Source organism: Paralichthys olivaceus, chromosome 22 (assembly GCF_024713975.1).
Source record: "Paralichthys olivaceus isolate ysfri-2021 chromosome 22, ASM2471397v2, whole genome shotgun sequence".
Lineage (NCBI taxonomy): Eukaryota > Metazoa > Chordata > Actinopteri > Pleuronectiformes > Paralichthyidae > Paralichthys > Paralichthys olivaceus.
In genome coordinates this window covers 3,010,811-3,025,504 of record NC_091114.1, presented here as the reverse complement: position 1 = coordinate 3,025,504, position 14,694 = coordinate 3,010,811, and the positions used below count along the sequence as shown (strand labels likewise).

Genomic DNA, 14,694 nt, shown 5'->3' with positions numbered 1-14,694 from the left:
AGACAGACGGAGGGAGGGAGGGACACCCCAAAAACCCCAATACCTCCAGCTTTAGCTGTTGCTGGTGTGAAGGCATGATAAGCTGGATAATTAATTCAGTCCTGCTTGCTGTCTGACTTATTCACTCAGCCACTCTGAAGATGGATTATAGATGAAGCTCGTCACTGAAGCTTGCTTGACCTGTGAGGCTGACCTTCTCCCCGCCTGTACCCTGCTTCCAGTGGCGGCAGAGGGCAGAGTTTATTCGCTCCTTCCAGATCAGTCTGGCACCACTGACGGAGGCAGCTGCAGCTCCCTCAAAGACCACAATGACCTCCGCCGCTCTTCCACCTGCCCTCCCATTGAGCCTTTCCTCGAACACGTCACGTGGGAGTCCGACACGTTATCAGTGGCACGCCCCGAACATCTCTTCGCCATCACCGTGGGTTCACGTCTCGTCCTGTTCTTTGTCTTGTTGAACACGTCAGGTTGCAGGTTACATAGAGAATTAGCTCATCAGCTGTAGCACAATGAGCAGTTAAAGGTTGGCTCAGGTGCTGAGTGGCGCTCCTTATTTTTCGACACCGCCGCTAACACAATGGTGTCACACCTCAGCTTGTAAGCTGCAGCTATCAGCACAGATTTGTTTACATCATGTTTCTGTGCCTCTGCTGTCAAACACCAGCCTGCACACTAACAGCCTCTGAGATGAAAGGAGTACGTGTAAGGAGACATTGACTGCAAACACAGATTACATGACTGATTTACTGATTTCTGCTTTACTAACATATCTGGACTTTCAGGTTTATTTCGCTCTGATGACACAAATGCATATCAATGTATCCACATCATGGTTTTGTGGTAAAGTGTGGCACTGACAGACTCCATTTGTATCTTAGACGGGCTCGCACGTGTTCACACAGGAGAGCCCCAGAGGACTGAAAACTGTCGACTGGTAAATTCTAACAGGGTAAAATGCAGGTTTAATTTTTTCACTGCAGACAAAAAAATTCAGCTGTCAGCATGTCAGCAACTTAGGTCTGAAACCCCCCACGTATTAAAAAGCCACACTGGTGGAACAATAATGGCAACTGCCATATTGCATTACACTGCTGTATTATTTTCTGAGCCTGGTGGAGCAATATACAGAGAAATGACAAAATAAATCAGAGTTTTCTGGGAAGAATCTGCCTTTTCAAAGTGGGGTCTAAAATGGAAATGACAGATATGTATTTATATATTTGTCAGATATACTTCTTTCTACAGAGTTGGTTCAAAGTCAGAGCTGGAAGTGTCTTTTTAATCTATGCATTTAAATGTGTTTTAATTGTATAATTTACACATTTCTCAGTATTCAAATCCCATCACCTTCACGTGTCAGGTAGCAGTCTTGTGATAAAATTGAAATAATGAATCAATCTAAACTCACCCATACTGACAACACCATTTTTGAAACATTTTCAAACGTATTTAACTGGGAACCCTGAAACATCCAAGTAATATAGACATATGCTTTCAGACCCTTTGCTATGACACTTGAAATTTAGCACAGGAGAGACATTGAGGCACAGATCTGGGGAAAACAACAAATATATTCTGCTGCATTGAAGGTTCCCAAGAGCGACAATGGCCTCCATAATTCTTAGATGGAAGAAATGTGCACCGCCAGGCTTCTTCCTCGAGCCGGCAGCCTGCTCACACTGAGCAATCAGAAGGAGAAGGAGGTGACAGAGACCCCAAGGGTCATTCTGGCTGAGCTACAGATATCCTGCATGGAGCATGGTTCTGTCCTCGTAATCACAACATATTGTTGATGATAGTGGATGTAAGTGTCACCGCTTCAGTTGGAGAATTATTCAGTTATGCTAGCAAATAAGCACACAGCAGTGAAGCCAATCATTACCATTTTGGGAAAGGCTAATTTCTAAGTGGTTAAAATGCCGTGACAGCTTCAGAACAATAAAGAAAATGCCTCTCATCTCAAAAAGTCAAAAACTTGTAGAGCTTGTGCACAGAAATGGATGTTTCTGATAACAGAGTTTGAACACATGGAGCACAACAGAATGTTGCAAAGAATAAACACTCTGCCATCCTTTTAACGATTAAAATGATTAAAATGAGGTTCAACGGCACAATTAAAGGCCCCAAGGCCAAATAAAAAATGCATTTCCCCAGTTTTAATCCTTATTCCCTCTTCTAATTGTTAGTTTATCTCTTCTTTATGACAACTACATTTTACAAAACAATATCATATTTAATTTGAAATACCTGGCTCTGCTCTTCGTTTAAAAATGTAATCCCCCTCCCACTGACTATGACTTTTGCCACGCAGTGTGCACAGCATCCTGTGATTCATCAGTTAAATCCACAGGCGAAGGTGAAAGTTGCGGCATGAGGCGAACGACAGAGGCAGGCTGTCGTCATGGCTTTCCACATTGAGCTGCTAGTCACATATTCCCTGCTTACGCACATTCAGCGCTATTATGTACCAACACGCCAATCAATATCCAAACTGTACCCTCTATGGCTTCATGTTCTCCCGAGACAGGCGTAAATAACTGGAGAGCTGAATTTCTGTTTTCTGTTTCAGGGTCTTTTGACTGTCTGTAGTGTGATGCCAGTGATGGAGCATGAACTTGTCACTGCACTGGCCCCTTCACACAGAAGACAGCTAACCTCCCACATCCTTTCTGTCTACACCAGCCCCAGGACAACAGCAGGGCCAATAGAGGGAATGACTGCCCTGCAGAGGGAACTGTTTAAAAAAAAACAAAAAAACAACCGGAACAAAAATTGCAATTTACAATGGCTCAAACCTGAGGTTCTATCTCCTGCAGCGGCACATTCCAAGTGGTCACAGGCTCAAGAAAACACAATTGACTGTGACGCTGAGGTTTTATTGATGATATTTTCCAATGTGACAGTCAGTCAGCGGCAATAAACTTTGCCTGCAGTGTTTATCCTAGAGGATGTTAAAGGCACGACAGAGGCCAGAGTTGTAAAAACGAAAAGTCCAGTTCCATCTGGATGGACGGCTCATTGACCGCTCTCAGGAGATAGTTTGTATCTTATTGGAAATGGAGGACATCTCTCTCTCTGTGGAGAGGGAATTGCCCATCAGTTACCATATCACCCTTTGAATTTCATTTGGTGCCAGCTAGCAAGGACGGGATACATTTCACAGCAGCGTGTGCACATCTGTGCATACAGTTAAGTTTTCATGCTCTGCACCTGCTCCTCCCGCACAAAATCTCTGGCTTGGAGCTAGCTTCAAATTCTGGTGGAAAATAACTATCGCATTACCATATTTATGTTAAAGCTCGTATTGTATGGGTTTACTTTGAAAACTGATTCAGTGGGTCAACACCAGATCAACATCCTCAACTTCAGACGGCACCTTCGGAGTTATCTGACATATAACTTATATCTACATCCCCATCTTCTTTTCAAGTAACAAGTGTTTGAGTTCCTAACACTCCAGAGCTTGGTTACTGACTCATAAACTATGTATGATTCCTCCTTATCTGCCTCAGGCTTGCTTGTACTGCTCCAATAAATAGTTCATCACTTCAGTTGCTGTTGTATTCCAGCCATCTATTTTCCTGCCTTCCTCCACAGACTTGGTGACAGAGCTGCAAAGCGCTACCTTTGCCCAAGGACACAGTGTGACAATAAGATTAGGGAGCCTTGCCCAGCAGCTAAGTGAGTTGAGTCTGTTGCATGACTCTGTATGCTTGTGAGTGTGTGTTTGTGTGTGTGTGTGTGTATATGTGTGAATACCCCATTGCCATGACAGCGGGCGATGCATGTCTCCAGCTCGGTGAAAGAGGCATTTTGGCACCGGCGCTCTCGGCACACCTGTGGCAACACAAGCAGAATGATCACATACTGTTATAAGGATTACAGTACACACACACACACACACACACACACAAACACACACAGACACACACACACATAGACTTTGATCCGGTCTGCTGCCAGTGCCCTTGGGCTTTGGAACAACCTAGCTGCCTGGGGAGATTGGGCAAGCAGCATCAGTATCCTAATCAGAATTCTAAATTTAAATCAGAAATTGGAGTTAAAAGATTTTAATGATGATTTATTGAGCTGCTATGTTTCTCATAATAATTAATAATCATTCACATTCGCAGTGGTATGACATGTTGCTTTACAGGGAGCTTTGTGAGTCATCTATCCTACAGTGTTAGGAAAGGTCATTTGGGAAAAGGCAGGAGTGGAGTCATTAGTGTAGGTTTGAGTCACCGACACTAATCTGGGATCAAAGACGTTACATAGGTACAAAAGAGCGGAAGTGTGTTGTTTTGTCATTTCATGCAGGGAAGAGGTTCACCTTGTCCGAACTGGGGTTTTTAGTGTATGTGGAAATGTGTGTGGAGTTCTGCATGGCATGAAGCATAGCTCTATTTGCTTTCTGTAGTTTCATTGTGTAAAACTTTGCAGGTGGTTTTTATTTATTTGCAACCTCTATAAATGTCTTAAACTTCCGGAAACAGTTTCAAATTCATGAGCTTGAGAGATATAAGTAGGTGGATTTTTGAGCTTCAGGCTGGATATTTCTAAGTCTTTATGCTAAACTAGGGAAACAATGTCCTGAGAGTGTGGTTCTGAAAGAAAACAACCTTTTCATTTTCTGAAAATAGACTTTGATTATCATTTCACCATCCAGGATTGTGAAAACAATGTTATTTGTTTCCTTTGAAATGCAACAAGTCTGTATGATATCCGACTACATTCTAAGAAAAATGTGTTTCATTCATGATGTCAAGGAGAAGTACTACACTGCCAACATCTAAGCGACATCTCTGATTAGTGGAGCTTGCGTTTACCCTGGACACATTCACTACAACTGTGACAATCCTGATTTCCCTTTCTAGAATAATGTGCTTTTGCAGGGACAAGGAAAAGAGTCCAAAGGACAACTCAGGTCATTGACTGGGAGGTAGTGAGGGCCAGCTTGTGGGTTCTGTCAGGGCCGGTATGAAAGACTTACAAGGTTGTGATGAGTCCTGCACGCTGACTATTTAGCTAGCCTAAAACCTTACACTATATACAAACACACAAGACACAATCTACAATACATGACAACACTATATTAATAACAAAATTAAAGGTACAGTGTGTAGAATTTTGTGATATCTAGTGGTGAAATTGCATGTTGCAGCTGAACACCCCTCACCCTCCACTTCCAAACATGAAAAAGAACCTGTGGTAGCTTCAGTTGTCATAAAAACTCAATCCACTCGATTGTAAATACAAAGTATTTAAATATAAAGGGCCTTTTCTGGGGTAAAGAAAACTGCAATTCATACAATTTAGATGCAACGAACTAGTGAAAACATCATGAGGATTATTCTACATTAAATTTCTGCCAATAGATCCCTGTCACCTAAATCTTACACACTGGACCTTTAAATTAAAGAAGAAGGGCTGGAAGATGTTGGAAAAGGGTTCATTCGCAATGGTTCATGGGATGCGTATTTCCTTCACTCGTAAAATAATGATGTACACAGTTTTGTGAATGATTTATGGTCACAATTGATCTCGTAGCCTGTCGGCCTGGTTCTAGGAGTAAAACTCTTTTTATAAGAATTGTCTGAAACGTCAACAGAAAAAATGAATGAGAAATTAACTACAGTTAAAAAAAAAGTGGGCACTTGCTGTTAGGCTCCATTAATATATTAGACATTTACTGCTACTAGATGTTAAACTAGCAGCAGCATCTTGGACCAAAGCAAATGACTGTGTGAAACATTTCGGTTGGTAAATGTGTGTCTTTAAAACTTATGTCAGGACGGCAGTCACTCTTGTGACCCAGGGCTCTGCACATTCTCCATGGGCCTATGCAGAGAATAGCAGTTGCTGAGAATGGCTGGCATCATTGCATATCCACACTGTGTGTACAGCCCATAGACTGGTTTAATGTTTACAACCGAGAGTATTGAGGATCCGTCTGACCAGGGAATAAAGCTGACTCGCACTGCTGTTAGTCCGACTGATGTCAGATGAACGTCTGATGTGGTTTCTCGTCTAGTGTCAAAGGAGCTTTTGTCTGAGCTGTGAAGCCGGTTTCTTTAGCAGAGGGCTCCTTTCACCTGAATGTTGTGCTGCAGCCTGACATCTAATTTGGGACGGGGCCAAAATGGTTTCACGGGGCACATGCACTAACATGCCCACGCGCCTGGACCGACAAAATAAAAAGAAGCTCAGATCACAACACACACAGGACACTTTACTCCACTATATCTTTCTCTTTATTTTAAAAAGTTGTTAGCTGCTGTATTTGTTTTTAAAAATACCATAAGGTTTAGCAGAGACATTTAAATTAGAATCTCATTCTTATGAAGAAAACCAATAAGTGCTTTTCCTAAAAAAAACTGTTTCTTTAACAGAGTTTTAGGTTTTGTAGTTTCCCCACATTTTTAAATGATCAATTAAAAATGATTGGCTGTCAACATAAAAAACCAATGAAGTCTGGAGAAGGTTTAAAACACCAGACATAAACCTCCTGGAGGGACACAGTGGTAATAAAGTGCAGAAGCTAAGCGAAAGCTGCGTCGGGAAGACTGTTTTCTTCCTCTTAAGTTGCTCACACAGTCAGATGCATAATTTCAGCGATACCTAGGCACCCCCAGCTCATCCTCTTTTTATCCAATCACAGCCTGACAAGCTCAACTTGAGCCGATCGCCCTCAAAAGCTGTCAGAGTTTAAAACGCTCTCTCTCTGCTGTCGTTCAGCTGTCAGCTCAGCACCACCTCAGTCCTGGATACCAGGTCATCTGCTCAAATCATCATCCTGGAGCCCCTCATCGAAGATTCGATCCAAGCTCCGTCCTTCATCGAAACCACCAGTTTGGATCAAAAGCTCTTAATGCATCCTTCCATTGTGTTCTACTTCCTGCTGGGGTTGAATTCATTCTAATCTACAGACTGAAACAAACTTTACACTATGTACAAACCTCTAACACACAACAGTACAACTCTTCAGGAGAAGTACATGCTCGCAAACTCAATACCGATCTTTAAATCACTGCTCAAAACTTATTTTTACAGGAAAGCATTTCTAATTACTTTCACTACAATAATTCGAATTATAGAGTATGATGTTCTTGAGCTCCCTCTCCTCTCCCCTGACGCCACCGCCCCATCTCTCTCTCTATTCTACTCCCTCATTGCCACCCACATCCTCTTTCCCCATTTTTCTCCGCTCACCTCAACAATGGGCGCCCACACTGAGTCTGGTTCTACCAGAGGTTTCTCCCAGTAGCCAGTCAGATTTACCTTCAGCCTCTCTCTGCGTTATTGTGATTAATAGGCTGAAACACTTGATTACACCAACGTACAATTGAAGATATTATTTTCATTACAACAACCAGTCTTACAGAGCTCAAATGTGATGGTTAAACTGCTGCGTGGCCCAAAACATTTAACTGAATTGAAAACCTTTTTATTATAATTTCTAGCCATGGGTTTTATTATTTTTCTTGTGAAGTACTTTGTAACTTTGTTTATATAAGTGCTATACAAACACAGTTATTATTATCATTATTATTATTACATGTCTGTTCTTGTGCTACTGCAGGTCCTAGTTGAGCACTTTTTTCTTAAGCACTACATCACTGTGCTGTGTTAGCGCTAATATTAGTTGGTACTGTATCTCCTGCTATGCCTGTTGTTACTATTGTTAGGAGGGGAATCAATTTAGTGTAGGTGATTGTGCGACTGTGTGATTAGAAGCGGCAGCTTTGTGCATTTATGGCTGACAAAAGGCCAGTTCAATATGATGACTTAAAATTCATCTGGCTGGATAGCAGACAATATTCTCTGCTGCCTATTTATAATATATTACTCATGCAGCACTATTCAGTTCTTCCCGCACAATAGCCGAGATGGAATTCAAGTGGCTGGAATATGCCGCAGAGGAAAAGCAATATAGACAGAGAAATAGACTTTACTGGCGGAAAAAAGGGGAGTGCAGATATCACTCAATGTGTGTGCATTTTTATATATGCACATGTATAATTCATCTTGCATTTTGTAGGATTCTTGTGTTTTCTGTAGGTGGATTCACTTGAGAGTCACACTCAATTCAGCAACTGAATTAAAAATGACTTGGTTTCAATGAACCACCTGACACAGCACAGACCTTCTCCCACCGACACGTAGTTTTGTACAAATTGGACTTCAGCCGGAGAATATTAATAACAAACAGCAATGGGAACATCAACAACATGTTCTTTCGAAGGTATAGATGATGAATTTCAGCACATCTTTATCCATTTGAGTACAAGACAACGTCTGCATCCAGGATGCTGGAGCGAGTTTTGGGGATAACTTCATCTTCTGAAGCAAATCCTGATGAATCATGTTCCGCTTTCAACATTTTTAAGGGGAACTGAAAAAATAAATCAAGTTAGGGGGCAGCAGACGAAGCTGCAAATTATATAAATTAGTTTTGTGACTTCCCAGATAATCAGGCAGCCTGAGCCGTAACACCAGCTACAGTTCACATCATATAGCTGAACACGTCAGAGCATTACATGGTGCATGTAAACACACTGTAGCCCATCACTTGAGATTTTTTAAACCCTAAAAACAGTACCACAGTAAAAGAAGAGGTGAGCCAAGTGAAGTCAAACTACATGAATATCCAGAAAGAAGGGCAGAGACACTGCTCTGGCATTTGTTTTCTGGACTGAGAACACAGCTTTAAATCCTAGGTGATTTACATGTGTTGTGCAGTCAGTTTCTTCTGGCTGCTCGCTGCTTTATTGCAGCCCAGCTCAGAGTATCGGGCAGAGGTGCATGTTCTCGGCAGGGGGCCAGATACATTTGTCGAGTCAAGCGTTGGTGCTGATCAAAAAGCCTGTTAACCTCGTGGGCACATCATAGTGAGATGCAGGAAAACGCCTCGTTCACTTAGTAAAACATGGCTATGCTACCCAGGAAACTGATTTACTGTTCCAATTGACTGTGGGATTATTAGATTGAAATTTATCTGTAACTTTGACAAATGTACGACAACTACAACTTCATCATTTACATCACTTCATTCACTGACTTTTTTGCCCCCCCCCAGTGTGGACAAACCTTGCCCTCTCCGCACTTGGTGCCGGTCATGACGAGGCCGGGGTCAGGCAGGTCGCCCTGGCCATCCTGGGTGCTGTAGACGTAGGTACCACGGCACTTCACCTCGATGCCATCCGTCTTGATGGTAGTGTCGATGGAAACAGCGTTGGTGCCTTTGGGCTTTTTGGCAGCACTGTGGCACTGAATCTTGCCGCACTTGGCATCTCTGTACAGAGATAAAAGCACACAAAGAAATGCTTTACTTCTCTGCTCGAGGCATAGTATCTGTCATCATATCAATATCTGTTCATCAGTATGTATCAACAGGTCAGAGCCCACCGGAGCTGAGCTTTGTCTCCTTCAATATTATATCATCATATCACACTTTTTTTTTTAAAGTCCCAGTGGAAAAACCTCCAATTTTGTCTACTTCTATTATACAGACATGTTTGTTTTTTAATGTGCTTCATAAATTAACTTCACTTGCTTTTCTTTTCTACACTTACTTTGCCATTGATAATGACCATCATTAATAATAACCACGGATCGTTGACGAGAGGGCGGAGAAGTGAAGAGTTGGAACAAGAAAACCACTACTCCGGCTTATTGACATTATACAATCACACAGTGGGTTTCTGCTGTTGTATGGTACCACACGCTTCTGCAAATTCCTTGTGTGGCAGGTGGAACCGAGGAAAACAGGGGAGAGACTGTTTCGATATGTGCTACCTGCGGGAGGAACGCAGGTGACGATGTTGGCTCAGACCGGTCGAGTGAGGCAGTCGCGCACCTTACTCCATGCTGGCATGCGGGGAAGATAAGGGGGCAGGAGAACTGGTGGTCCTAAGGCTATTTTCTGTGCTTTGTGCTGTCTCTTTTAAATGTGGAAGACATATTGTTTTCATGTATTTCCCCAGCTGGGTTGAAAACAGCTGGTGGTTGTAGTCGGAAAGTACATGGACATACCAGGTATTTGAAAGTTTAGCAATGTCGTTTTTAGCATTTAAGAGTTTCAATGTTTGTGAAATAAAAGTGTCTTTAAGATTACTAATCCCTGCAGAGCATCAGAGTTTAATTAGCAGCTTTTGCCGTGGGATTATTCAGTTGGTTCGTTTCCTTTTTTGGGGAATTTCCTTTTGTCAAGCCCTCCCTCTGGATATTGCCCTTTGGGTGGACTAGTTATCGTTTCTGTATTTGTGTTTGTTTGTTTTGCTTCTTAATCTGTTGTTTGCTTCCCCCACTAACAAAGAACCTCGCTCTTGTAAATCCCAGCCAGACGTCAGGGCGGGCTTAAGATGTCACATGTTTGTTCATTGTTTGCAGTGAAAGAATCACGTGTGACATTAAATGAGTTAATCCAGAGTGCAAAACGAATATGGATTGCTGTGAACACGGTGTGAAAGTGTCAGTCCTTATGCTCGTGACTTGCAGTGTCACCGTTGACTGGTTAAAAAACTTACATTGAACATGATGTGTTCCAATGTTGCTGGTCAGTAAATGGCATATGGTCTGTATTTATAGAGCGCTTATATTGATGGCCACTCGTAGCTCTTTATATTAACAGTCACACACACATTCATATACTGTATTTATGTGCAGCACTTTCTCTATCACACATCACTCACACACTGCACTGCCGTCAGGGGTAGTTTGAGGTTCGGTGTCTTGGCCAAGACACATAAAATACAGGAACCTGAGTTCAAACTTCTGGTTATTAAACGACCCGCTCTAACTGAGACACAGTCGCATATGTCAGTCACATATGTTTGTCTTTTGTAGAGTAATCAACATACATGTAATTCCTTCCAGATGAACACAGTATGTGTAGAACTACTAAAACATGATACCTGTTACATGGACAAACAGCATCAGTCTACACAGGGAGGGAGGTCTGGTATATGGTCTGGATTATTGTCTCAGTCCACCACTGTAGATGAGGCTGCTGCTGTAAGAACAGCTGAGAGATGATCTTTTTCTTATGAGCTCTGTGCCACCACTTCACACTCGAGAATCGAGATCTTGTTTCATTTTGATCAATATGGTCGATCAAACAAAGGGTGTGAAGAAAAGAGGACAACTTCTCTCTGATCACTGATTTTAAATTTAAATATACTCTTTGTTCACTTTAAACATCAGACTGATTACAAATGTGATCTCAGTGGTTTGGACGATGGCGTGTGATTGTTGGCTGGGAGTGCTGCTGAACATGCTGATCTCCTGAGATCTCAACAGACTTTTTTTTTTTTTACTCAGAATGGAGCCAAAAAAAAATAGAACATCCAGTGAGCTGCAGCTCTGCGGACGTAAACATCTTCTTGATGAGGGAGGTCAGAGGAGAACGGTCACACTGTTTGGAGCTGATATAAGGGCCACGGTGACTCAGGGAAATTTCGGTTGGCATTCACCCTGAGTTAAAGGTCTAAACTGCAGCGATAACAAGACAGATAAATCTGGTGTGTGTAAATAAGTCAGCGGGGACACTGACTCCAGCATTCCTGGGTCTTCAGTAAGAATAGCAATGATGTTTTCGGAGTGGATGTGAATTGACTTTTGACTTAATCCTAACACGAGGAAAATGATGATGAAGGGAAAGGCTTTAGATGCGGCTGAACCCCAGAGAACCACTTTCAAAAACCCTAGGTCAACTGTGTGGGCTGTAAATCGAATTATACTGTATATACTTCTGCATTGTACGGCGTGTCACGACCCAGTGTGACAGACGGCAACAACATCCATCTCTCTGGTCAGATAAGCAATCACTGTGTAGAAATTCTCTTTAAATCGGACCACTTTTTTTTTTTTTTTTTTTTATCTCTGGCACTGTCCTGTCTGTCGCAGTCACTGCATTAACCGCAGCAGCAACATGTTGCCACTAAGCCCATTTTCTTTTATTAGTGATACCACTGCTGTGGCCCCCAACAATATGTGTGACTCACAAGCACCTCCATCTCAGTGTCAGGAAAGTTGTGCTTCTTTCTTGATGCCACGACTCAGTCAGGGTCATTTCTATACGTCAACATTCACAGGGCGACTTGCATGGACCATTTATGGTTGAATGAAAGCGTGAGGAGAGCAGTATATGAGGCATATCCATGTACGCACGTTTCCAGAGGGATTTACGAAGCCAACATTGCCTTCAGGTGAGTGCACATACAGTTTTATAAATCAGATATCAGATGTGAATGCTCTGCAGCAAAACAAACAATCTACTCTTCTCTGTGTCGGAGTGATAACATTGCAACTGTCTATTACACATGGTGCCTATGGGTGTCAACAAGGTGGCTCCGCATCAAGTACGTCATCCAGGGGCACACATGCAGAGCAGGGTCCCAGCAGGCACCTCCCATAGACCAGCCTGCTGCCATTGTCTACCAACATTTCATACAATAAAACATATGTATGTGAGGCGGAAATGTATTTGTGTCTGACTCTGAATAAAATAAATATATACATATTTAATCATGTGGGAGAAATTTAAGGTGCATGTGAAATACCTTTTACAGAATATACAATGAGGAAATCGTAATGTGGTGGTATTACATTTTTACACCATTGTTTATTTTGATTCAAAAAACGGACAAGACAAGCTGTGGCTCAGGAGATATAGCAGCAGTTCGATCCCCGTCTCCCCGAATCCACCCTATGCCGAAGTGAGCTTGGGCAAGATACTGAACCCCACATTGCCCCTTATGGCAGGCAGATTGATGCATGATAGAGAAAGTGCTGCACATAGATGCACTGTATGAATGTGAGTGTGAATGGCAAGACAAGAAAGGCGCAATATAAATACAGACCATTTAGGTAAGATCAAATAATAAGATAAGATAGCCTTGGACATCACAGTGTCTGTAATGTTAAATACATTCATCCTTAACTTGTTCATCTACATGGACACACAAGTGTAATAAAAAACAATGCTGCAACATCACATATTTCAACCTCGGCGGTGAAAGGGGCTTTAATGGACGGGGACAAAGGAGTGTTTGAAACAGTGGTGCTTGTACTCTCTGTCTGAGGGGAGGAGCTGCTATCCATAATGGAGGACGTGAGTTGGCTCTGAGAGGATTTGTTGGACATGTCCGATTATAGTCAGTTGAAAAATAGCCTGAAGATTGGGATGTTAATGGAGTCCCATAATTTTCATGGCCGTGTGTTTAAGTCAGATGTTCTGAGCCTTTCACTGTGCTGTCAAGTTGCCAAAACCACGCGCTGCAGCGCAGCCCCACTCACTGCTGCTGATGGAAAAGAAGCTGCACTTCCAGACTCACACCACAGGTTGTGAGATCCTCAGGAAGAGCAGCCTGGAGTAAACATCCCCCACATGGACCTCGTTACAGCAAAATAGATTCTTTTATTTTTATTTATGAGAAGTTTCTTTTGTTCCCCGTCATTTTGTACCAAATCCCTAAGAACTGCCAAACTGACGAATGTGGACAGAAATATGAATTGTTAAAACTTCATTTGTCCATTCTGAGTTGTGCCAGAGTCATACTTTATTTTTTGTCAGCATCTTCATCTTCTTGATTAATATGCAGAGATTCAAACTGGTAAATGGAAATTATTACACCCCCCCACACACACACACAAACGCTCAGTGTGTCTTGAGGAAAACAAGTGGATTAGAGAATGATGGGCAGATAGCAGCTGTGTGTAGATTATTCACGTCTTAATGACAGGCAGATAGTCATTAACATATCGTCCTATCAGCACTGTGACTCGCTGTGGCCAGAAAACACTCTAATGACTCCTGTGGGACTTCATAATAGATTAGGGCAGCACTGGATCATACAAGGCAGCCATCAACCACCTTAATCCGTGCACTCATTTACATAACTAAATCGCTAATTTGGCTCCATTAATTTACTCTGGCACTGCTCCATGGTAACAGTCTCTGAGAGACCTGTGCTCACAATGTATGTTGGGCCTGGCTCTGCATGTCAGTGAAACACAGCAAACGTGCTTGCAAACAGCAGTATACATTATTTTAATTTCGTTAAGGCTGCATCTTATTATTTCGTGTAGAGGATTGAAACAGTTTCTTGTTGTGGACACTAAGGAGAATAAATCAAAGTACAATGTTCAGTCTCCTTTTTACCTCATGTTTGGTCTCCACCAACCCTGCAGAGGAAATATTTGGTTCTTTAGCAGCTAAATGTGTCAGCATGTTCCCCAGCTGCTCTCTGACTGTGTGTGTGTCGGCTGTTAGTAGTAGGTAGTGGCGTCACCTGAGCTCTTTACACTGGGAACAGCTGTGACCAAGAGGCTGATGTGGGCATTGAAAATGAAGCGACAGTAAACATGTGGGCTGTAAAACAACGTGCTGAAAGTGGCTGAAAAGCTCTGTAGAACTGAAGGGAACACCCACCAACCACATACTTGCTGCAATGGTAATGGATACAATCATCATTCAGTCCCGGGTTTTGTAGAAGTTTTAAACTGGGAGACTGAAACAGCTGGAGAACCCACAGACTGGCCAGAGAGCCATTTGGCAGCGTGGGTGTGTACAGGATTTGTTAGGTGATTCCCTTTGTTTGGAACATGGAGATTGTAGTAGACTTATGATTCAACTTTGGACTTACTTTGCACTAACTCTGTTTTCTGTTATACACACTGGCCTCGCCCTTT

At 42.4% G+C, this 14,694-nt stretch overlaps 1 protein-coding gene across 1 annotated transcript in view; it reads right to left on the bottom strand.

Annotated features, from left to right (window-relative positions):
- The window catches only part of adam19a (ADAM metallopeptidase domain 19a), a 195,635-nt gene that overhangs the window by 18,396 nt on the left and 162,545 nt on the right, over positions 1 to 14,694 (bottom strand). The window contains exons 16-17 of the mRNA XM_020100203.2: positions 9,091 to 9,295; positions 3,760 to 3,837 (exon numbers count right to left, since the gene is read on the bottom strand). Coding sequence (XP_019955762.1) covers positions 3,760 to 3,837; positions 9,091 to 9,295 — 283 coding nt within the window. The remainder of the gene's footprint in view (positions 1 to 3,759; positions 3,838 to 9,090; positions 9,296 to 14,694) is intronic.